Source organism: Pseudoliparis swirei, chromosome 22 (genome assembly GCF_029220125.1).
Source record: "Pseudoliparis swirei isolate HS2019 ecotype Mariana Trench chromosome 22, NWPU_hadal_v1, whole genome shotgun sequence".
NCBI lineage: Eukaryota > Metazoa > Chordata > Actinopteri > Perciformes > Liparidae > Pseudoliparis > Pseudoliparis swirei.
This window is the reverse complement of record NC_079409.1, coordinates 8,826,151-8,849,994: the sequence shown is the minus strand read 5'-3', so window position 1 is coordinate 8,849,994 and position 23,844 is coordinate 8,826,151. Positions and strand designations below refer to the sequence as shown.

Here is a 23,844-nt window from a genome sequence, read left to right as displayed (position 1 = left end):
CTGCCCTGGACACGGATGAAGAAAGAAAGCAAGCGTTCTGGGGGAAAGTTAATCTATCCTTGACCCTGTGGCCAACTACAATGCGTTATCCTCGACAAGAAGCGAGTCAGATGGAGAGGGAGAGGAGGCCAGCAAGATGGCAGAAGTCTGTCTGACTTCATCTTGTCAGAGGAGAGAAAGAAAAGAAGAACAACACAAGCGAAGGAAGATGCACTGAGCGTGAGCATCCCTCGCTCTGTGGATATAACCACGCTGTCAGTGGAGAAGACAAAGCAGTCTATACCAAAGACATGATAATTCAACGTTTGACTCACTCAGTTACAATCACACAGTCGGATCTCTGTCTCTAATGCACACACGATCCATTCAGTTTCACTCTATTCATTCCTCAATACAATCATGTCTCTATTACCCTCCCACTTCTCCCACACTCTTACATCCGCTGACCCCCAACCAATTACACATCCGACCACAACAAAGTGACCTCTCCCGAGCTGCTTCCTATTGGTCTTTCTGGTGATGAGAATGAGGCAACCAGACCATTTGATTGGATTATGCAGGGAATCCCTGGGAAAAAAAACCCTCCCCACTCTTTATGTTCGTAGAAAAACACGAGTATCACGTTTCTTAAGTCTTGCCTGCAAGTTGCATCAGACAAAACCCGGATCAAATAGACATTTCCGCTGTGTTGGAGCATTTCTGATGTTGGATTCCCTTTTGTAGATAGCTGACCGGAGAGACAAACCAGAATAGATCAAGTTTGGGTAACAATTGGAAACAATAGTTGGAATTATTTGCAGAACTTCAAGAGTGCAAGTTTATTTTTTAAATATTTAGATCAGACGGGTGCAGCTTTTGATGCATCTTTAACCTTTTGCCATCTTTTTTAGTTTAGCTTTTTCCCCCTCTTTTTGTGCAAATTTGGAATATGTTCAATAGCTTCTGCTCTCAACAAAATATCACAACAATCAGCTTTGAGTTTGATCAGGGAAAGCTTCATCACTTCCACCGGCCCAAAACGCACCTAATAATCAGTCGAGCAAGAGAAAGGAAAAATGCTACTTAAAAGAAGAGGTGAGCTGGATGCTGCAAGTTGAGGGAGTCTAGTTTTACTTTTGTCTTTTTTCAATTGTGACATCCCACATGTCTCTTTTCTTTCAGACCTTCAATTGTCTCAGACGAGGAAAAATGGTGAGTTTTCTTTTAAAGTGAACTCTAACATATTTGCTTGAGTGTTGTGTATTTTTTCACATGGAGCTAACTTGATTACTCAATGCCTTTTCAAAGCCTGTGTGTTTGGTCAAGATGTGTGTCTACTGGCTCTTTCGATAGAAAATGTCCTTGCATATGTTTGTACTTTGTTTCTAAAATTGTCCCTGCACTCCATATCAGTATCTTCTAAACAAGACCTTGGTACATTTTTAAATGTTCCACTTCTTGATTAATGTGTTTCACACATTCAATTATTAAACCCTGTCATGCACTTTTGAGATTGTTGTTGTTTTCTGGTCCATTGTGTTTAAAGTTCTTTGTCATTTGACTTGAGATACTCATGCTCTTGTGGTGTGGACATACACACAGGCTCCTCCCACAGGCTTTTTTTCTGTCAACTTCTCAAATGTCTCTCAACTCCTTCTTTAGTCTTTTTGTGTCATATTTGCTCTCTTCGGAACTCGGTTCAACTCCTCCTTCCTCTGTTGACAGTGGCCCCTAAGACGATTCATATTTTATGTGGAATATACTAAAAGCAGACTCATCGAAAATAATTCCATGAATATTATGATTTAAAAGATTTTATTATCGTATTGAAATTATAAAAATAAAACATTTACAAATAAGTATTAACACAGAATACAAAACATTCTAGATAATACAAATGATTATCTTTCTCTCACTTCTCCCTTAGTCAATCCATCTTTTCCGCGGTGGCCTACTTCATGAAGCACCTTGGGGTTAAAACCAGGGCAGTTGACAGTAAGAAGTCCAGAGGAGGCTTCTTCAGGAGACAGCTGGTAAAGGTAAGCTACCATCAACTCGGCTGATTTATTGTTTTCCCTCACTAGAAAGGGAGCCACCAGACAGGTCAATAAATGTACTGCAATATTTTAATAAAACTATTGTGGGGATTAATTTGGGTTTCTCAGATTTGACTTCTCATTTGCTCCCTACTGTGTTGTGTTTCCAGAAGAAGGATGAATCCACAAAGGCCAAGCCCAGAGGGGGCTTTCCTGGCATCCCGAGCTGGATTGCAGGCAACAGTATGTCTCTGCTTTTTATGTGTTTGTGAATGATATTGGAGAGTATTTACAATCTATAAATATACACATTACATATGTTTTATAGTGATATTCAAAATATCTATAAAGTAGTATCTTTAAATATTGATGTCCATGAGTGGTCTGGATATGAGAACATGTTGTCCTGCCCTTCTTTCCTGTTACAGCTGACGTCAAACCTAAAATGGAGGCTGAAGGTACTAGATGTCCAGAGTTCCCAAACCCCTCTTTTATCTGTAGAATGGTCACATCCCTACTAATCAACCCATATGCATGTCTGCATGTCCCAAATCAACCTGGGAGGGGATGTGGGTGGGGCATTGTGTAGCTGATTTATATGTCAGGGTGGTTGTTTGAAGAGTTAGTTGTAGTGTATATCTTTTAAACACCAAAGGACCTCACACGTATCTTGTCTGGGGAGTTGTGGGTGTTCTCTTGCACCAAATTAACCCCCTCACTTCCGACGGAGTCCCTGATTGCACCGTACTCATCCCGTATGTTTGTCTGCTCACAAAGTCCCCTTTTCACTGACTGAATTGGTTTGGGGTCTTGTTGTTTTTCTGCATCTACTTTGTCTGAAGTTCTGCTCTGTTAAACTTGTCTTTCTCCTCCCCGTCTTCAGCGGAAAAAGATAAAGTGAATCCAGACCGTAAGGGTCTAGCGCCCGGCAGAGGCTCCTTGACCGACCCTGCAGCCCCTTTCCTCAACAGCAGAAAGTCTTGTTCCAGCGGAAGCTCCTCCTCCGTGCCTACATTAGATATCAGTGATGGGTCGGGCAACAACATCTGCACCACCAACATCCCAGAGTTTTCACACATGGATGGTGAGCCGGCTCAGCAACGAGACTGTGTTTGTTCACAGTTGAATTAAACCAGTTGATGAGTAAAACCAGCCTGCAGCCCCCCAAACGGCTCTGTCCAGGCACAATGGTGCTTTGAGCTAAATGCTAACGTCTGCATGCTACCATGCTCGCAATGACAATGTTGTTGTTTTGCAGGTTTAATGTTTACCATGATCACCGGCTTAACTTTTTAGCATGTTCAAATACCTAATTGTTTTCAGTTTTGAATAATTTATTCAAACCAGTCTTTTAAAATGTATTAGTTTGTTAGTTGATAACCATTAAACACTGCAACGGTTTATGATTAGTGTGGTGGCACACTCAAAACTCAACCATTTAACTTTTTAACTCATGTATAAACCTTTAATAAACATATATTTGAGCATCTAAATGTATATCACGATTGTTCGGTGTCAGCAATTAAAAAGGTAGAATTTGTTTTCTTGTGTAAAAAGATATAAATGTAAATATATTGTGTAAAATAGATGCTTTCATATACGTATAGTTATACATTATTCTAATGAGCTATAACTTGGTTAATTTTCTTGATAAAAGCACTAATTAATGATCTTTTAATTGAAAAACATTACTCCACATAACCCCTCATTGTTTTTCTCTCGCCTTCTAATCTTCAAGGCCTCTCAAGCAATCGCTTAGAGGCACCGACCGTGTCAGACGGAGGCGACGTGTCCCCCATCAGCCTGGGAGGAGGGCTGACCGTCAGGGAGCTCCTCTCACCGATGGAAACTCCAACAGAGGAAAATATGGAGAAAGATAGGTGAAGAAAACGGAGATGGTGTAAAAACCAGTCGCATCCGGGGGGCTGAGATTATAACAGTGTAGTGACTCTTTAAGGGAGTATTAGAAAGTACAGGATGAGAGAATGTAATCAGATTGTCATTAGACGGTATGGGAGGTGTAAAGACTGTCCTTCTAGTGACGAGGGGGTGGACACATGCCTGAAGTCCTCAGGCTGAGGGAGCGTGGTGAAACTCCCCCAGCAGTCTGTCCCCGCCGTGTGCTTTTGTCCTGCTGCCTGTTGCTCGCTCGCTAACAGAGCCTTCAGATTTGAGAAAGACCCTCACCAGGTGAACTCGGACCCAATCCTCCCTTCCAGCCCTCTGCCTTCCCTCTCCCTCACACCCTCTGTCCTTTTTCTCCTCACATTGGCTCGTGTGCTTTCTTCCTAATATCCATCCTGTCCCTTTTGTGTTCTCGTGTGTGCGTCCTGTTGTGCATCTCCTAATGTTTACTTGAGAGCTTCATTGCAGTTTTTGTTGCATACAGGCATCGTTTGTGCAGTTCTGACTCCTGTATCTCATTGGATTCAGGTACTTGTTGGGCAATACACTGGTGATTTCTTCTTGACTGAGACATTTGTAATTTTTATTTGGCACAATTATAGATTTCTATGTAGTAACTTTCTACCCAAAGGTATTGCTTCTAAGTCACACATTTACGCTAACTTATAGAAATGGTGATATTTTGTCTCAAGCTTCAAAGAAATGTGAAGACTGACTGCTTAGTCTACAAAAAGTAGTTAATCTAATACTGCTTATATTAGTTAATAGTTCAAAGTTGACAATAAGTAACATTTAATATTATAGTATCTGTTGCTCGCCCCGTGTGCTTTTCAAGGTGTCTGCGTCTATTGTCGCCAGGGCCCGTCCTTTGTCTTGCTTGTCTCCACAGTGTGTGCGGTTACATGTTGTGCCAGGGGCTTTGGCATTATTATTATTATTATTAGGCATGCTACTCTGACAGAGGTATCTAGTTTAGTGCATCATGTTATGGGGTGTTATGGTTGCTAATGTGGCTAGTAGTTTTATAAAGGCGGGTGTGTAACAATATGGTGTCCGTGTTTTCACAGACGGAAGACAAGGTGGGTGTCAGCGCCTTGACTGATTCATGGACCTGCTTCAGGCCTTTTACTGATCACACAACACACACACACAAACTGAACAAACACCACTTGCATGCATTCACACTGAGCCCCGCAGTCCTGATACACAACACAAACGCACGACATGGCTAAGTATCTTGTACTTGCGTGTGATGGAATTGGCAGACGCTTAATTGTTGAGATCAGTTGGATTATTTAGAGTTGGTGTGAATGTGCGTTGTGTGGATTTGGAGAACTGTAGACAAAAATGACCAGTAAAGTTTTCTCACTGGAAACTCCTGTTCCAGACATTATGTAGAAGCAATGCATCGGTACGTTATTAACATACTGTTGTTCAGTGGTGGTTCCCAGTAACTCATAAGGAAATAGAGAACGTGTTGGTATGTCTCCAGTATATGAAGCATACTTCATATATGTTGTAATCCAACAAGTATCTGCATATCATGCATATTCACTTGTCATTCATTTTCTCTCTTTCTTTTTTAATCACTCTATTTTATTATGTAAATCCTCGAATGCTGTACCTTACATCATGAATCTTCCTCTTTACCCTCATAATTAACACACTGAATGCACATTACTTTCTCCTCTACTGTCTTTCCCTTTCTGTGTTATTTTCATTGCTGGTATCTCCTCTGTCCATTCTGTGGCATCTCTTTGTTTCCTCCTTCCATACTTGTGTTCTTGTTTTCTCCTTGTCCTTCCTGTGGCCTCTCTTACTTTTGTTATTATCCATCTGTCCTCTCTATCATTTGTTCCCACCTTCTTCTTTTTTTCTATTCAAATTCCTCCTCCCCTCTATTCTGTCCCTATCTTTCTTCACCCCTCCCGCATCCCTCCCTCATCCTCTCCGACCTTCCCTCCCTGCAATAGGAAAGTGGCGCGTAGCGAGAGTGCCCGCGTGGACCGTCACTCCTCTCGGCGCCGCGGCTCTTCCCGGGCCAAACAGTCTCGCTCTCGTAGTGATGTGGACCTCCAGCCGCCTTCTGCCTTGACAACAACACCTGCACCGCTCACCCCCCAGCACCTCCATCCGTAAGATGGACAAACCCCCTCTTAATGCCTCTCTGATCGGAGAGCTGCACAGCAGAGACAGACCGGCTGTCTCACACTGAGCGATTAAACGGGATGAATGCCGCTGTTCTGAAATATCCAGAAAGCAGTTAATAATTGGTAATAATGAAAATATAGATGGATCAAACCCACTTTCCGAACTATTAGGTAGATCACCTTGAAAGGATATTTAAACTTAATTATTTTTAAAGGGCACATGTCCTTCGCCTCCTATAACACAAACTAAATGAATCAATTGACCGACTCATTATTCCCTGTCAGACGGATCTGTTGCCCTGCGCTGTTACCGGCAGAGAGTGAGCAACCGTCAAACAGAGCTCTCATTCTTAGCGAAAGGTCAGACATTTAGCTCTTTTCGGGAATTATTATTGAGTTATGTCAATGTTGACCATTGGGTAAGTGTTAGGTGCAGCCATTCATTAAAGGTTAGTTTACTTGCTGTTCATTGGCTGTAAATCCACCACACTGTCAGTCGTACTTTGTCAGGACTCGAAGGGAAACGCCTTGAAATGAATGAATGATCCTGAGGAAGCTAACAGAGGTCAGGTTTATGAACATTCAATATATTTCTCAAGTTTTCCTTGAGCAAATTGTACAAGGGCAACTGCTGGCATCATGGAGATCCAGTGGTGTGTGTCTTTGTTTACATAAAGCCAAATAATGGTCTATATATATATATATGGTATATATATGGTTAGAAGAATGGGACAAAATAAATACTTACAATTTCAGTGTGGATTTAAGTTATTTATTTACAGTTACAAAATAAGAAAAGGTGCATCGTGTGATTGTTACTGTGCAACAGTACACCCGCATGGCTTTTATACTTTAAATCATAGTTTTACTCTGAAGTTCACCTGCTATTTTTAATTGTAAGATATCAATAGCTAATCGGGCGTCTGATTTTGCAATATTATCTTACCATACCACTACGAGCAGATATTAATCTGAGGTTCTACTTAATACTATAGAAAAGCAACAGGAATCACAACAGGACAATGATGAAGAGCTTTTCTGCTCGACACTCTGGCTATCTATTTAAAATCCTTACCGACATCCCCGGTGTGCATTTAGAAATGCAACCGGCTGCTGTCGTTCCTCAGCCAACAACCTCCACTAGGGCCACCAGAGAGTGAGTCCCGTCACTCGATAGCCACCCGGGTCATACTTGAGTCACATTGTATAGTAATATCCAGTCTACATTAATGATTTCCCACTTCTTTCCTCTCAGTTTTGAAGGAGCATTCTCACTTCCTGAAGGGGGCCACTCCCCAACCAGTCCCTCGCCACAGCTGGAGGAGATGGAGCCACGCCTCTTGGAGTTTGAGCCGGACCCACCCAACTGGAGGGAGTCGGCTCCCCCCGAAGCCCTGTCTCGTCTCAGCAAGAAAGAGACCAAGAGGCAGGAGGTCATCAATGGTGAGGAGAAGAGAGATGTAGCAGCACAACGATGAGAAGGAAACCGATGAACAGATGAAATAAGGTTGCAGCATCTCTCATTCCGTCTCGACTCCCTCCTTCCTCTCAGAGTTGTTTGCAACTGAGCATGCACATGTGCGGATGCTAAGTGTCCTTCAGATGATCTTCTCCAAGCCGTTGGAGAGAGAGGAGCTCCTGACCGCCACCGAGTCGTCCGCCATCTTCCCGAACCTGGATGAGATCATTGAAATGCACTGTGAGTGCTGCTGCGAAGAGGCCTTTTCTCTCTTGTTTCTATCCTCCCAGAGTCAGACGTATGCACTTGGAAGCGAGTGCCTTTCTTCCACAAAACAAGCAAATCATTATGCAGGGAACCTACATTTGTATTCTGAGTGGTAAGCTACTTGTTGTGTGTATTTGTTGCCAGAGATGAAGGTACCTGCATGAACCGGATGAAACTGGATGCACAGTTGAGAATAATTCAGAAATCAAGATATATTCCATCACTCACAAAAAAAATGTTTATTGACTGTTTTGTGAAGGAGGCTTGATCATAGTATTTTCAAAGTGCATTATTTATTTGTTTGGCTTTGAATCCAGATAACTTCTACGAGAACCTGAAGAAGCTGCGTTTGGATGACAACTTCATAGTCAAATCTATCAGCACCACGGTGCTCAACAGAGTGAGTCATGTTATATCATCCTATCTTTATATTCTCTCACTATATGTGTTGCTTCGGGGAAAACTCCACCGCACATGTGCTGATGATTAATTTGATCAGAACTTGGCAGTAGTTGTGCTCAATAAGATTTTGTTGGTTTAACAAATGCTAAAAGTAATTTTCTATGCAAATAGAATATTGGCTCCAGCAGCTACAGTTATATTAGTTGCCAGGTTTTACTCTGTGCCTTTTATAGCTCTTTCTCCAGCTGCCCATCTCTGTATTCCTTTAATTCAAAACACTGTCCTTATGTGTGTGTGTTCCAGTTTGAAGGACCAGAGGGGGAGTGGTTCCAGAAATTGACAGCCCGGTGTTGCAGTCACCAGTCCTGGGCCTTGGACCAGATCAAGAGCAGGCAGAAGAAAGACCCACGCTTCAACTCCTTTATACTGGTACAAACCGACACACACACACACACACACACACACACACACACACACACACAAACTGAATCTGAAAGGTTAAGCAAAAAGACACACGTATATGCAACCACAGAAGTCAATTCAATAGGTCTCGTAACTTGTCCCATGCATGTGTTCTCATTCCGACTCATTCTGTATCGTTTTAATCTCAGGAGGCAGAGAGTAAGCCCCAATGCCGCAGGCTGCAGCTCAAGGACATCATTCCCATAGAGATGCAGAGACTGACCAAATACCCGTTGCTGCTGGAGAATATTGCCAAGAACACAGGTGTGTGTGTGTGTGTGCCCTTACTGCCCTATGCCTGGTGGTGGCTCACTTTTATGTGTAAGTCAGTATGCCAAGTGTAGCTGGATCGTATTCTATGGGTACATTGTAATAAAGCTGTTATTTCATCAAATCTAATAACAGATGAACATACATTCTGCTCATCAATTTACAACATTGCCCACTATTGTCTACTACATTTACAGATATTACAGGGGTGTCAAACATAGTATAAATGTTATTCTTCCAATGATTCATGCTATATATTATGTTATTGTCCTATATTTTTCATTTATCCTGGTTTCTTAAAAAGTATATTGATGAAATTGCCTTTAGAATTACTCACTAATGACTCCATGTCTTATGTTTATGTAGATTTTGCAGCATGAGAATTTATCAGAACCCCAGATGAATGTGGACTAACTTAAGCACACCAGCCAAACATTTCCACAATCAATTTGGCCGTCCCAGATGTTTGTGTATGCTTGTGATTTTTGGCTTTTGTTTGGGCTCTGCTGTGAAAGCTGCATTTTCCTCAACTCTGAGTTTGCTGTCTCTCCCCAGAGGACCCAACAGAGAAGGAGAGGATCCAGCAGAGCGCAGAGTGCTGCAGAAAGATCCTCAACTATGTCAATGAGGAGGTCAAAGTGATGGAGAACCTATTGGTGAGAAACATACAATCCATCACTAAACACAGTTATGTCGTGATTGAGCACCTATTGGAGTCTAGTAAATTCATTTTGAGACCTCTGAAGGTCTCTGCTTGTTAGACTACGTCGACTTCTGTGCCGTCTGATCCAGTCTGACCCGCTAAACTCTTTCTCTGTTCCCAGACCCTGAAGGACTACCAACGTAGACTGGACACATCAGGGCTCAAACCCAGTAATGACCTTTATACAGAATATAAGGTGAGGTTCTTTCAACAAAGTTTTTGTTGCGCACGCTGTTGGACTTTACAGATTTGAGTTCTTTGAAATAAGTTGTGCTCATTATTCTCCCACTGTCTTTTCTAGAACATCGATCTGACTCAGAAGAAGATGCTCTATGAAGGCACTGTGACCTGGAGAGTCACAAAAGAAAAAGCAATTGGTAAATATCTGCTTGTGCGTGTATGCAAACTGCCTGAGATTATCAGTGCTCTGCTGCAGGAACTAGAACTCTCACAGGCATTAAAAAGAAAATTGCTTCATTCATTCAAAGAGAATAAAAGGGATTAGGCTCATGCTAAAATGTATAATATGAAATTGATAACGAGAGAGAGAGAAACAACTGTGTTTGGGGATATTGAAAACATTTGTATCAGATATACTTCAAATTAAATTCTGTTTGACTTCATTCTTTTATTCCTGTCTGGGGAATTACATGCAGCCTGGATCAACAGTTACAAACACACACTAGATAGGAGAAGAAATAAAAACTATTGTTAATCACAAAACTAAGAACAGCCTTAAGTAATGAAGCTATACAAATAAAAAGTCGGACAGCCGAGAACGCTCCTACCCCGATCTCCTTTATCTCTTCCTACCTGTCCTTCGCTGTCTTTTCCACTTCACCGACCTGCTCCCTCTCTTCCTTGTCTCTCAGAGGTGCAGTGTGTGTTGCTTGGGGACCTGCTGGTGCTCCTCCAGAGGCAAGACGACAAAATGGTCCTTAAATGCCAGAGCAAGAGTAACATCGCCGTGCAAGAGGGCAAGCAGATGCTGAGCCCCATCATCAAGTTGGACTCGGTCTTCCTACGAGAGGTGGCCACAGGTTAGACGCACAAAGAAGTACATTAGTTTCACACAGCGGCCACTTCCATTGTGAGATCAAAACCATTCAACCTGCCAATTTCTGTTTGTTTTCCCCTGTTCTGTCAGATCGGAAGGCCTTCTATGTGATATTTACCTGGGACAGCGGTGCTCAGATCTATGAACTGGTGGCTCAGTCTGTTGGAGAGAGGAAACTGTAAGTGTTGGAGAGAGAGAAATACACAGATTAATTAGGTAGGTAAATCATAGAGAGAATTGCTATCTGATTTTTCTGTGCGTGTGTGTGTTTTTACAGCTGGACCGAGGTGATAAAGTCAGCAGTGGATGATCTAAAGAAGAGTGGAGTACCCATGAGGTTGATGCTGCCTCCTGGAGGAGCTCTCTTCAGTCCCACCACGTATGTGTCAGTGTGTGTGTGTGAGTGTGTTTGTGTGTTTTACTCATTTGTTGAAAGAGCAAGCCGTATTCATCGGCTGCCAAAGTTCACCCATCTCAAAATATCTCATTTCTTTTGTCATTTTCTCTCCGTCAGGATGACTGCCCCTTTGAGCCCGACTGAGAATGGGGGTTTGAAAAGCAGCAGTGGTGAGACAGCAACGCTTTATCAGCTGAACACTTAATAAATAGTACAAATTTGTTATTGTTAGACAGTTCTGAGAGCTCGAGACAAACTTAAGTCTTGTGTCTGTCTGTAGATCGAGATAAAGACAGCTTGACTGATGACAAGTCTTCAGACCCCAGGCACAGGCTGATTGATTTCCTGTCAGACAAAGGCTTCGACTTGATAGGCCACTCCAACAGCGATCAGGAGAATGTGGCCAACAGTGCTTTGGACCAAGGTGAATGATGGTGCTTTTATAAGTGATGTTTGTATAACTGTCTTTCCTTTCTTTCATAGTATCTTGCCTGACTTTCTAATGAAAGCACTAAATGTGTCTCCTGTGTTAGTCATGTCTCTAAAGAGGCTGTTGGTCGGCAGCATCAGTCTATCAGAAGACTCGCAGACTGATGGAGAAAACGGAGAGGAGCCTTTGGAGAGGCCCAGTCAAGAAATGGATCGCTGTCAATCAACAGGTATGCTTGTGTGTGAAGTAAACAAGTAAAAGTTAATAAAAATGTCATTTTCCAGTTTTAAAGGCGTAGTAATCCAGACTTTTAGATGGCAATGGGCATGGACTTCCTCAAAAAAACAATTCAGTCTGAATATGAAAAAAAACTCCATCTTTTTTTACATTGAAAGAGTTTGTTAAACATTAACAAGGCATTTATACATTACCCAAAATAATTGCATTACATTTCATTTAGCTGACGTTTTCATCCAAAGCGGTTTACATTCATACACCATAGAAGAGTGAGCAATTTGGGGTTAAGTGTATTGCTCAAGGACACATCGACTAGGACTAGCAGAGCCTAGGATCAAACCGCTGATCTCTGATTGAAAGACGGACCTGCTAACCACTGACCCACAGCCGCCCAGTTCTGTGGGTAGGCTGTGGGTCCAATGTGTTTGTATAATGGCAGAATCCATTTTCTTCTTGTTTATTAAAAAGCAAATAGGATTTTGAGACATGTTTTACTCTCAAACATTCCAGATAAATACATTGAATAACAATATGAGGAAGTTTCATTGTGGCAATGACGCTTTATAATTCCCGACTTGACTGGTCAGAATGAACTGCATTTCAAAACCAAACTGACGCATCTAAACTGAGTCTTTCTGTCCACAGAAGAAAGCCAGACCCCAAACAGGGGAGCGGAGGAGGAGAACGACAACTCTTGTGAAAAAGGAGGTGCAGGGATGAAGGGAGAGGAGAGGAGCATCAGTGCGCCCCTGGTGCTGTCCCAGGAGAGGATGGAGGAAGTGTGCAGGAGGCTCCAAAGTCTGGAGGAACAACTAAAGAGACTACAGGTAAGGGGAGGTGAACCCAGAGAGGAAGAGAGAGAGAGAAAGCGAGTAAAGCTATGAAGCAGGTAGTATGACAGGGGCAGATGAAGATAAGAGACATGACAAAAGATGGGAGCCAACTGGAAAGAGGCACGCACTGTTGGGCATCAAGGATTTCACAGAGGATAACTTAAGTAAGGAGCGAGCCGTGGTATACTTTGGACAAATGGGGCCAAAATGGCACAAAAGAGAAACTAGAGAATAGAAATCCATTTAACCACTGCTGTTATTGCTTGGCTGAAAATTGCCTCGTGAAATTGGACTTCTCTGAAAATGGCTATTATGTCCAGCGCCTGCGATGGGATGTGTCAGAGAAGCGGCGAGGGAGACGAAGAGAAGATGTTAAGAGGAGGAGGCTGAAGTGGCTGCGTGTGCGTGAGGGGGTGTGGATGCGAGTGTCTCTCTACAGTTCCTAAGGTGATATTGATTGTGTGTGTTGCAGACTGTAGAAGAGGAGCACCACAGGCTGCAGGAGGCCCTTTCCAAGTTCTCACTGGAGGGGGGCAACTTCCATTGAGACACCATCACGCCACCTGCTGGCTACTAGGTGAGAACACTGAACTATATAAAGTGTTACACATATATTTTTAGGGCACACATCTTCCACATAGTTACAGATAAACTGTGTAATATCCCGAGTCTTTGACACTCAGACGAAGCTGTCCACGCTGTTATTTTACTAGCATGCACATTTTAGTGACTTGATGTCACTAAAACTATAAAGTGCCAAAAATAGGATTTTGAAAACATTTTGCTTCCTTGTTGAATGTACATGCTGTTATCTGACATTTAAACTTCCCCATGTCTTTGCTTCCCTTTAGATTTTTACTGGTGCTGGTTTGGAGTGCAAGAGTGACTTTCAGAAGCTTCCCTGGAAATTCCTCATAAAGTCATGCCTGGACCCTTTGCTGCATTAGGGGGCTTCACGCTCAGTGCAGTGGTTCAGTGATGGGACATGGGAGGGTGCGTGCATGTGTATGTGTGTCTGTTTGTGTGCGTGCTTGGTAGAGAGGTATAGAGAAAAAAAACTCCAAACAAACAGGACATCCTACTTTTGAGTGGGAGATTGTTTTTGCATTGGTGCCAAAAAAACGGAAGCAATATTTTGCGGTGAGAGAGATGCTGCCTAATGAAATGTATTGATTGCGATCTGCTGTAACACACATACGCACACCAGAGACATGCACGCTAGAAAGTAATCGACATTATTAGCAGATATGCAGTAAAAGAGAATTCCTATGCCTTTGCCCGCCAGCTTAGCTTTAGCCAGGTGGGAGCCTTAAGGGGCCAATGTAGCATTTGAAGATGTACTGAAATATTACTGCTGATATATAGTGTTATTTCTAGCCTATGCCAAAGTACCACAGAAATGCACTTTTTTTCTGATCAAAGTAAGTTGAAATCACACTGTTTTTGCAAAATGTATTTACTTTTCATTCAGTATAGTTTTGAACAGATTGGCCTCATGAAGGCAGACTTCATTGTCGAGAAGATTGCATGCAAGAAAGTGTGTGTGTGTGCTACAAAGTTTTTAATTCAGGATGTAATCGTTTGGAGGGTTCTTACTGTTATTTGGTCACACAGAAACATTTATAAATAGTGGCACTATCGGTAAACATGCTGTTATTAATGGTGATAATGGTTTGTATTTCCCACTTTTATTTATTCCGATGAGTTCTGATGAGTCAGTGAGTTTGTTGCCTTGCCTGAGTGAAAGTGTTACAGCACTAGGCCACGCCAAAGAAATGGCAGAGCTTTGCGTTCAAGAAAAGACGAAACACAAGAAGGCAAACCTCGAATGTGTAACGAAGCTCAAGGTCGAGCGTGAAGACGAAAGCTGGCGGGGTGGGGACTGGGGAGTGAGTTGAGAGGTTGCTTTGGTTTATTTGAAGCCAACTTGAATCAATGGGTCATGAGACGATGTGTAGAAAACATGAGATTAGGAGTTGGTTCACTGTACTGGAATATGTAGACACACACACACACACACACACACACTGAGAGCACAGTGCGAGTGTTCACAAAGGTCATTCTGGTGCCGGCAACATTTCTGCTGCCTCACCTTTCCCCAGATCCACAGCTCCTGATAGAAAACAAGGACTTAAGATGGGGTTATAAATTATATTATATAATGTTAGTTTCACATGTTATTAGCAAAATATTATATTCTTCCCTGGTAGCAACTTTTGTATCAAAGCTGAGTTTTTTTCTGCAGTTTCAGCAGTTGATTGTAATCATAGTTCTGATGATATCATTTATGAGTCATTGGCACAGCTGTGACCTTTCACACAGGACCAAATTCTGAAAGCACCGCTGGAGCCTCAGACGAGCTGTCATTCTCTTCAGCACATCTGTGTGGTAGCATGACACCGAATGCTGATTCGGCTGCTTTTCCTCTCCTCAAACTTCAACATGTGGCAACTCGAGTTAAGGGATTTCAAAAGCAAATCGAAGAATGGAGCATTGGTGTAAAAATACTAAGAACTTCTGTTTTCTCCGATAAATACTGAGATTAAGAATGTTCGACTGCCCCAAGCCTTATTACCCCACGCTGTAGAGGCGTCTTGCATACGCATCACATTGTTGTGTTAATAAGTGCGAGTATAAGCCGGAGTGACTGCTACAAGCTGTATGGTTCTAACCTGGATAGAGGATGGTTATTAGATGCATGATTGGACTTGTTCCAACAAGACGGGGAAGCCAGAGGAAGAAACAAAGGCTTGGAGGAAGGAAAACTGCGCTCTGTCAAGATCATGATCACTTCCTGATATGCTTTCTCGACCGTTGTTGCTACAACAGCAAATGCTCCCGTTGACCACCCTGACCCGCAGTGTGAACGTGTGCAAATGAATCACGAGATGCTGAGTTACATAAGTTCATGTCTGAACATTACTGCCATCTCTCCCCATGTCTTCTTCTTGTAAAATGTACATAGATGTTAGCTTGAAGGAATTTTTTTGTTTTGTTCTTTAGATCAGCCCCACTCCTTTTGTTTATTGAGCCGATTGGCCACATACACCTCTTGATAACACGCTCACTTGTGATAGCATGTTCACCGTTTCTTACTGCATAGTTTTACATTTATGTTGTTGTGTATTTCATTTGAGTTACTTAAACGGGTCTGGAAGGGTGTTTTTTTTACTACTTGTCTTTTGTTCTCAAACAAGCTTTGTAATGATGTACGTTGAGAGAGACGGGACGTGTCTAACTTGTCAATGCATGAATGAATTCAACAATTATGCAAACATCGTGACTATTTTGTTTTTGTGTGCATGTTATTATAGCACAACCCTCTGTACTGTGGCTATCCAGCTTTCCCATGGGATACGTTTAAACAAATGGTCTCAATCAGAGATTTTTAATAGTCAAACTGCAGTGGTCAGCAGGTGAAACCCAGTTAACAACCGCTCACAGGGATTCCTTCACTTACTGGCTGAACGACTGCTCCAGGCACTTCTTGCTCTCTCTCCTCCGGATGCCTTTCCTCATGCATTCAATATACAAGTACCTAGATGTATAGAACATGTATTTATAAAGTGGTGCCTTGTTCCAATGATCAAGTTCTTTCTGTTTGGGCTATTTTTCATGGGAGGACAGTGGAATCGACCTCAGAGTGAGAGACGTTGACAAAATGACCGTTAACGGTTGAGAGATCATCCCAGGATTCTTGTGTCCACCCCCAATACAGCGGAAGGGTTTGATCCCTCCACCAACTCAGCCAGCCGGGCCCTGTATGGGAAAGACACCGCTCCTTGTCATACAGGCATCTGCCATCATGTCTATAAATAATGAATATGCAAGAACTATACTGTGTATTTGGGAATTGATTATTTTTAGCTTTTTATCAATCGAGACGCCCTTTAATGATGTATACATAAGGAAAATTGTGGTACGTTGTGTTTTTTAATTCTTCATTTTTTTAATAAATTGGGGAAATGTATTCCTGTTTTGTCAATTAATATACTTCTGAGCCAATAGTAGAGGAATAAATCATGAGCTAAAGGTTTGGAGCCCACCGTTAGACTCTTTATGTTGATTCTTAAAAACATCCAATGTATGAATCTATATATAAATTCACATGTCAGTAAGCTAAACACATGCATAATGCAAATATGGGACAGTCCAAGATCAGTCGAGCATAAATCCTGACAGAAAAACAAGACAGCAGTGTGTTGGTACAATAAGCAGCGAAGACTAGGATCGGTGTTTCACAAATTGTTCTGCAGTAATTGAGTAAATTGTTTAAATATTTGGATCCAACATCTGTAAAAGCAATGGAGACAATTACCAATGTTCTACTCTGCAGCTTTGTCGGTGAGATTGATCAATTTATTTTAAGATACAATTTATTTTAATTTAAATACTCTATAGATTACAGTTTGTACTTGTACACAATTATCCTTTGGGTTTTGTGGAAAATAGACTTATATATATTCAAGCTAGTATAAGTTAACATACTCTTTATAACTTGTTTGTAACTTAGCCCTTCTGCTTCAGTGAGCCACATCTGTCAAAGCAGATGTCCGTGCTATCATGATGCATTAAATGTCATGATGCATCTTTGCCCTTTTAGTTTGGGTTCATTATGCCTGTACATTTACAGCTCATTTTATTTACTCAACTTTTAAGACCTTATGCGCCCATTGCATTGCGATATATGCAATCATTATTTGACAAATGTTGGATGAAAATCAAACGATGAACATCTCTATATAATAAATGCTCAAAACAATATAATGTAATTGATGCTTCCTCCACAGTGGGTGTTGTTCAAAGTAAGGTGGATTTAGAGCCGGACAGGCCCTCGGTTAGGGTGCAGGTCTACAGCTGAGCTGAAATGCTGCTACAGCCCCGGTGAGAATCCAGTGAAATTCAGTTGGATCAAACAAGCTAAAAAAACTCCCGGCAAATATGAATCGAAGCTTCCAGAACATGTGGCTCAAGGAAACATCACAGTCTTTGGCAAATCGTGCGGCACCCTAACCTTCGAGCCAGTCCAGCTGAATGACTCTGGGTTCTACCATGTTGGCTGCAAAGGCAGCAACGTCAACCTCTTCTCACATGGCACCTACCTGCAGGTCTACAGTGAGCAGTGTTGCCAGGTCCGCGGTTTTCCCGCGGAATTGGGCTACTTTTGAAGTGTTGCCGCGTGTTGAATTTTTTGTCCGCTGGTTCGGGTAGACCTATTTTGCATGCAAATTACATGAATATCTTTAAATAAAAAGCCATATTTTAAATGAAATGTATTCATACCCAAATCCTACCGTAAACTGCTTTTAATGCTGGCATAATAAACATTTGGTGTTACTTTGTAGATATTAAAATACATTTGGCAATGATAGCAATGCTGTTGGACTTTAAAAGCAGTGTATATGGTTTGGCACGCGCATATTTTGAGTTCTGATATTGGGCTGGTTTTATTTGGCCATTGGGCTGGTTTTGTCACACTGACCTGGCAACCCTGGTTAGTAGTCTTCGCCGAGGTAAAACAACAATGTCGTCAGTTGAGAACATGAGAAAGTTTGTCCACGAGCGGCTGACTGCTGCTGCGGAAGAAATATTCGGAGTTTTTGAAAAAACTATCTTCGAGTACCAGGAAGAGGTCGACCGTCAGCGCAGACTGCTGGACATCGTTTGGAAACCTGAAATAAAGCTACGCAGAACAGGTGTGTGAAATATAGCTAATCCTTTTAATTATTGCTGCAGTCACGTGGATTCATGCAGATGGTCGACAGCAGATGAGAACAGGTTGGTACAATGAGGTGAAGCAGGCAGAGAATATATAACCTACCTTCCACGGTACACTTGCCGTCCATGGAATACGATATATTCCTTTCAACTGTTTTATTTAATAATTTCTTTAGAACATAACGTTATACGAAGTAACATTGTGCTTTCTCTTGATAGCCTATTCTATTGCACATTAAGCAACTCTCCATTGTGAGGGAGAAGAAGATTGAACAAGTTAAAATATTTGATCCAATACTGATGTTGGTTTTCTGCCCTGGGTTCACACAAGTTTACCATCCTGTCCTCGTCCACTGTAAGGATAGCCAGTGTGCTGAATGCCTGGTTTCACTTGTTGGTATTTTCATTTTTATCATCAGATTGTTACCTATTTCCTTTTGTTCTCTCTCCCTCCAGAGCTCCCAGAGCAACATGTCTATAAGGATGAGGAGGAGGAGGAGGAAGAAGAGGTTCTCTCTGAGCAGCAGCTCTGTATTCAGGAGAGGAGCTCCAGTCTGGACCAAGAGGACCCAGTGCCTCCACAGACCAAAAAGGAACAAGAGGAACTCTGCACCAGTCCGGAGGGAAAGCAGCTTGAGCTGAAGCAGGAGACTGAGACCTTCATGTTGACTCCTACTCATGAGGAAACGGACCACAGTGAGCCAGAACCCACAACTGACCACCAGCTCGTAGCTGAGAGCCCAGATCGTAAAGGAAGTGAGCATGAAGACTCTGAATCAACCAGAAATCCGGAGCCAGAACCAAAGAAAATAGATCCCAAAAATAGAAGTCACTGTGACGATGAGAACTTGTTCATGATTCCCAATGATACTCAAATCGGGAAAGCACTTTTCCAATGTGATACTTGTGGAAAAACATTCAAGTGCAGGTCAGGTTTGTCTACACACCTGAGAACACACACAGGTGAGAAGCCATTTTCTTGCAAAACATGTGGAAAAGATTTTCGATATAGTGATGACTTGAAAAGCCACATGAGAACACACACGGGTGAGAAGCCATTTTCTTGCAAAACATGTGGAAAACAATTCATTTACGCATCAACATTGAAGGTTCATATAAGAATCCACACACGGGAGAAGCGATTTTCTTGCAAAACATGTGGAAAGAGTTTTGGACGTAGTGGTAGCTTGACGGTCCACATGAGAACACACACGGGTGAGAAGCCATTTTCCTGCAAAACATGTGGAAAGGGCTTTAGGGAGACATCAACATTGAAGTCTCATATAAGAATCCACACGGGTGAGAAGCCATTTTCTTGCAATACATGTGGAAAGAATTTTAGACGTAGAGCTAACTTGAAGGTCCACACAAGGGCACACACTGGCGAGAAACCATTTTCTTGCAAAATATGTGAAATGGATTTTCGATATCGTTATCACTTGAAAAACCACATGACGACACACAGGTGAGAAGCCATTTCCTTTCAAAACATATGGAAAATATTTTGGACGTAATGATGACTTGTTGGTTCACATGTGGAGAGCCCACTCTGGGTAGAAGCCATAACTGCAAGAAAACATAATTTGAGGCTACTCTGTTGACGAGGCTCATAAGATCACATGCGTACAAGTAGCCTTGTATTTGCAAAATGAAGAAAAGATAATTCAGTTCTCGAGTTCAGTTGTTGCAAATGTCTGACCATTTTTCTTTTGTTTTCATAATGTGTATTTACACTTTATAGTATTCTCAGATTCAGATTGCACTTTATTGTCATTGCACATCGTACGGTTACTGGGGCAACCAAATGTAGTTTTACATCTGACCAGAGAGTGCAAAGAAACAGTATACTGTAAATAAAAAGTGCACTGCAGATATGGTAAATGGTAGAAATGTATAAACATATATAACTGGTATGTACAAGGATTAAATTAAATAAATGGTTAATTAAAAGTTAAAGGTGCAGTGGCTATATTTAGGCATTTAAGGTGCAGTGTGATTGGGGGAGGGTGTGGAGAGAGGTTGGCCATGAGAAACAGTTGAGGCTGAGAAACCCTCTCTGTATTGTTCAGTTAGTAATGTTGTCATTAGACAACTTCTGTTTTTGGTCTACCTCATTTATTACTTCAATGTATTTTGAAATTCCATCAACTTAATTCAATTATCGTTGTTTTGGATTTTTGAGGTGGCCCACACACAATTTGTAGGTGGTGTGCAACATGGTGCTGTCAAAGAATCAATTATACATTTTTGTTTGTAAAAAGCTTAGAGTGCCTTTTAATTTGATTTCTTGTGAAACTATGTATCCGTGTGTGAACCTGGTAAAAAATGAAATGCTCCATCTCAACAGACCAACTCTTGTAGCACGGGTTCCCCCCAAGGCTGTGTTCTCTCCCCTCTGCTGTTCTCCCTGTACACCAACAGCTGCACCTCCAGTCACCAGTCCGTCAAGCTCCTAAAGTTCGCGGATGACACCACCCTCATTGGACTCATCTCTGGCGGGGACGAGACCGCCTACAGGTGGGAGACTGACCACCTGGTGACCTGGTGCAGCCAGAACAACCTGGAGCTCAACGCTCTGAAGACAGTGGAGATGGTTGTGGATTTCAGGAGGAATGCAGCCCCACCCGCCCTCTCATCCTGTGTGACTCCCCGTCGGCTGTGGAGTCCTACCGCTTCCTGGGCTCCATCATCTCCCAGGACCTCAAGTGGGAGCTGAACATCGGCTCCATCTCCAAGAAGGCCCAGCAGAGGATGTTCTTCCTGAGGCAGCTGAGGAAATTCAACCTGCCAGGGAAGATGATGGTACAGTTCTACACGGCCATCGTTGAGTCCATCATCTGCTCCTCCATCACCGTCTGGCACCCTGCAGCCACAGCCAAAGACAAGCGCAGGCTGCAGAGCATCATCCGCTCGGCCGAGAGGGTTATCGGCTGCAATCTGCCTTCCCTCCAGGTCCTGTTCACTTCCAGGTCACTGAAGCGGGCCAGAAAGATTGTCGCCGACCCCTCCCACCCTGGACACTCACTGTTCGAGTCCCTCCTCGGGAGGAGGCTGCGATCCATCATGACCACGACCTCCCGCCACACCAGTAGCTTTTTCCTGTGGGCGGTCGGGCTCATCAATGGACCCCGGGACTGACTGACTGTCACCCCCAGGACTACCACCTCTTCTTCCACCTTCCTCTCTCCTCCTTCTTCCCGCTCCTTCCTCTTCCTCCTCCTCCCTCTTCCTCCCACTCCTCCTCCCTCCTTGCGTTGATTGTTGTTTGTCATGTCCAAATGTTGCACCTTCCACCAAAAAAAATTCCTCGTTTGTTTGTGAAAACATTCATTCTTTGGCAATAAACCTGTTTCTGATTCTGATTCTGATTCTGATTCTGAACCCATAGCTTAGCTTTGACTTTTCTCTCTGAGGGTTATAGACACGCAGGCTTTTTTAATAAAACACAGAGATCGACATTGAACACTGATACGAGAATCCATACAGGTGAGACTTTGAATCCATATTCCTGCAAAAACCAATAGGAGAATATTCTGTCGGACATCAGAACCGAAAAGTCCGAGAAGAGCTTACACTTCCTTTACACTTCATTTGGACGGCACGTGTCTTATCCAGGCGCAACAGCATTATTGGCACGATCTTGGTGAGATCGATCTGTGAAATGATTGGTCTCGTTCACATTGCTGATTTGACTGATTGTAGCCACTACTGTCCCTCGTTTTTTGTGATATTGAAAAATGTGATCCCAAATGCGGACTAGTTTCATAGGACTGCCTCAAAGCATGTTCGGATCCCTGGTGGCAGGAGCCAGTATTGCACATCCAGGCCTGGAGTCAGTGTTGCCAGGTCCGCGGTTTTCCCGCGGAATTGGGCTACTTTTGAAGTGTTGCCGCGGGTTGAATTTTGTGTCCGCTGGTTCGGGTAGACCTATTTTGCATGCAAATTACATGGATATCTTTAAATAAAAATCCATATTTAAAATGAAATAATTTATTTATACCCAAATCCTACCAAACTGACTCCAGATCAGCACGTATACGCCGACACCACATCCACACACACAGTTGAGCACACACAGTTGAGCACACTCTCACTAGCACCCCCCCCCCCCCCCCCCCCTCGACAACGCTCGCAGTGGGTCACTTTCCTATCTCAGGGGGGCATCATGAAGGAGTTATGGGCATATTTTGAGTTCTGATATTGGGCTGGTTTTGGGCTGGTTTTGATTGGCCATTGGGCTTGTTTTGTCACAGACCTGGCAACCCTGACAGTGAGTGTTCATGCGTGTGATGGAGTCAAGCGAGCTCTTAGCACTGCTAACACCTCATAAGCCATAAATCCTGTTAACATTAGGCCATCCAAGAGCTGTGTGAGTGGCAGCATATCGCAACTTGGTTAATCTTGAAATAATCTGGATGCTCTCATTACAGTCGGCTGCCTGGCCATTTCCTTTAAATAGCACCGAGAATAGATCAAGTTGCAGTCAGGCTAATGTGTAGAGCCATTGTTTATATACTGAAATTCCATTTTGCATCATAATCTCATTAAACACGTACTTGTGCAAGTCACATTGCTGCAGGAACAAAATTGTGAATGCACATATTATCTTGTATAATAAATATAAGATGAATAGGTTTCAATGATTCTTATGTGTGTACTTGATTTCCATCTTTCCTTCCAGGGGCTAAATCTGGACGAGTGTTGGTTGACATGATCAGAGAGAACGCTCCCAGGAACATGGCCATCCATACCAAGACGTGGGCAACTTTAATGAGGAAGAGGAGCAGATCCAGCTGGAAAAGCCCTGAAGAAAAGTGCTAGAGAAAGGGAAGTGTTGAGTCTTATTTGAGAACTAAAAGTTAAACTGCGTGATATTGTTTTTTTAAATTTGATATTCTACTTTAATTAACCACATGATCCACTCAGTCAGGGTCATTGCCAGGATTATCGAAATGTTGATGTCAAAAGTTCAAGGGGAATTTATTTTTGATACATATAGCTGTAACTTATACACATTATTGGTATTACATCAATGTTCTCTATTCCTCCAGTTCAATTTCAATTCCAACCGAAACTGGAGTAACTTGTCACTAGAACTAGTCCCTCCATATTCTTGGAATTGGGCAACACATAAATGTGCAAGCCAACATAGGCGAAAAGTCCTGAAAAAGGTCAGAAACATTATTAATCATGAATTGCATGACAACAGAATGGGTGGATCTGGTGCTGAAATAATTTTGTTACAGCTTTTAGCTTTTGTCTATTAAAAAAAACTTTCTTAAATGCATTTCTCGAGTCTAACTAAATAATTTCACAATGTACAATTCTGAGGTTGCTCCAAGAATAAATCTGTCTAAAAAAAGAAATCCTTGTGATTATTTAAAAGGCCTACATTGTTCACACACATAATGCCCCTTTAATCTGTTTTGAATGGGACTCTCTTTCTATTTATAACCGAGCTCTACAACCAAAGTAACGGGCGGACAGTTCTCGAGTTTTAGAGCGTCGTGATTGGCTACTGGAGGTGCCGCAGTCATTC

At 42.4% G+C, this 23,844-nt stretch overlaps 2 protein-coding genes across 4 annotated transcripts in view; both read left to right on the top strand.

Moving 5' to 3' along the window:
• Window positions 1-16,557, top strand: part of arhgef1b (Rho guanine nucleotide exchange factor (GEF) 1b) — a 40,331-nt gene extending 23,774 nt beyond the window's left edge. The window contains exons 8-31 of one of the 2 annotated variants that reach the window (XM_056443747.1): window positions 1,162-1,191; window positions 1,907-2,018; window positions 2,186-2,258; window positions 2,444-2,473; window positions 2,899-3,099; window positions 3,754-3,895; window positions 5,894-6,055; window positions 7,326-7,513; window positions 7,623-7,769; window positions 8,114-8,196; window positions 8,502-8,627; window positions 8,810-8,924; window positions 9,486-9,586; window positions 9,755-9,829; window positions 9,935-10,010; window positions 10,506-10,673; window positions 10,781-10,868; window positions 10,968-11,069; window positions 11,205-11,257; window positions 11,368-11,511; window positions 11,621-11,746; window positions 12,400-12,581; window positions 13,060-13,164; window positions 13,439-16,557. In XM_056443747.1, coding sequence (XP_056299722.1) covers window positions 1,162-1,191; window positions 1,907-2,018; window positions 2,186-2,258; window positions 2,444-2,473; window positions 2,899-3,099; window positions 3,754-3,895; window positions 5,894-6,055; window positions 7,326-7,513; window positions 7,623-7,769; window positions 8,114-8,196; window positions 8,502-8,627; window positions 8,810-8,924; window positions 9,486-9,586; window positions 9,755-9,829; window positions 9,935-10,010; window positions 10,506-10,673; window positions 10,781-10,868; window positions 10,968-11,069; window positions 11,205-11,257; window positions 11,368-11,511; window positions 11,621-11,746; window positions 12,400-12,581; window positions 13,060-13,134 — 2,599 coding nt within the window. In that variant the 3' untranslated portion in view covers window positions 13,135-13,164; window positions 13,439-16,557. The remainder of the gene's footprint in view (window positions 1-1,161; window positions 1,192-1,906; window positions 2,019-2,185; window positions 2,259-2,443; window positions 2,474-2,898; window positions 3,100-3,753; window positions 3,896-5,893; window positions 6,056-7,325; window positions 7,514-7,622; window positions 7,770-8,113; window positions 8,197-8,501; window positions 8,628-8,809; window positions 8,925-9,485; window positions 9,587-9,754; window positions 9,830-9,934; window positions 10,011-10,505; window positions 10,674-10,780; window positions 10,869-10,967; window positions 11,070-11,204; window positions 11,258-11,367; window positions 11,512-11,620; window positions 11,747-12,399; window positions 12,582-13,059; window positions 13,165-13,438) is intronic. The other variant, XM_056443748.1, reaches the window with a different exon arrangement.
• A 1,531-nt stretch (window positions 16,558-18,088) lies between these two features.
• LOC130212658 (zinc finger protein 32-like) lies at window positions 18,089-23,644 on the top strand. Of its 2 annotated transcripts, XM_056443759.1 has the most exons (3): window positions 18,089-18,283; window positions 18,762-19,268; window positions 22,987-23,644. In XM_056443759.1, exons 1-3 carry the CDS (start codon window positions 18,112-18,114, stop codon window positions 23,124-23,126), a joined length of 819 nt encoding a protein of 272 aa, XP_056299734.1. In that variant the 5' UTR covers window positions 18,089-18,111; the 3' UTR covers window positions 23,127-23,644. The 2 variants fall into 2 exon arrangements, with proteins under 2 accessions (XP_056299734.1, XP_056299733.1); XM_056443758.1 differs by lacking the exon at window positions 22,987-23,644 and having other exon boundaries at window positions 18,762-20,570.
• The last annotated feature ends 200 nt before the right edge of the window (window positions 23,645-23,844 follow it).

Coding starts and splice junctions, on each gene's coding strand:
- LOC130212658 (XM_056443758.1), top strand. CDS start 18,112: ATGTCGTCAGTTGAGAACATGAGAAAGTTTGTCCACGAGCGGCTGACT. Junction 18,284..18,761: donor AATAAAGCTACGCAGAACAG/GTGTGTGAAATA, acceptor CTCTCCCTCCAG/AGCTCCCAGAGCAACATGTC.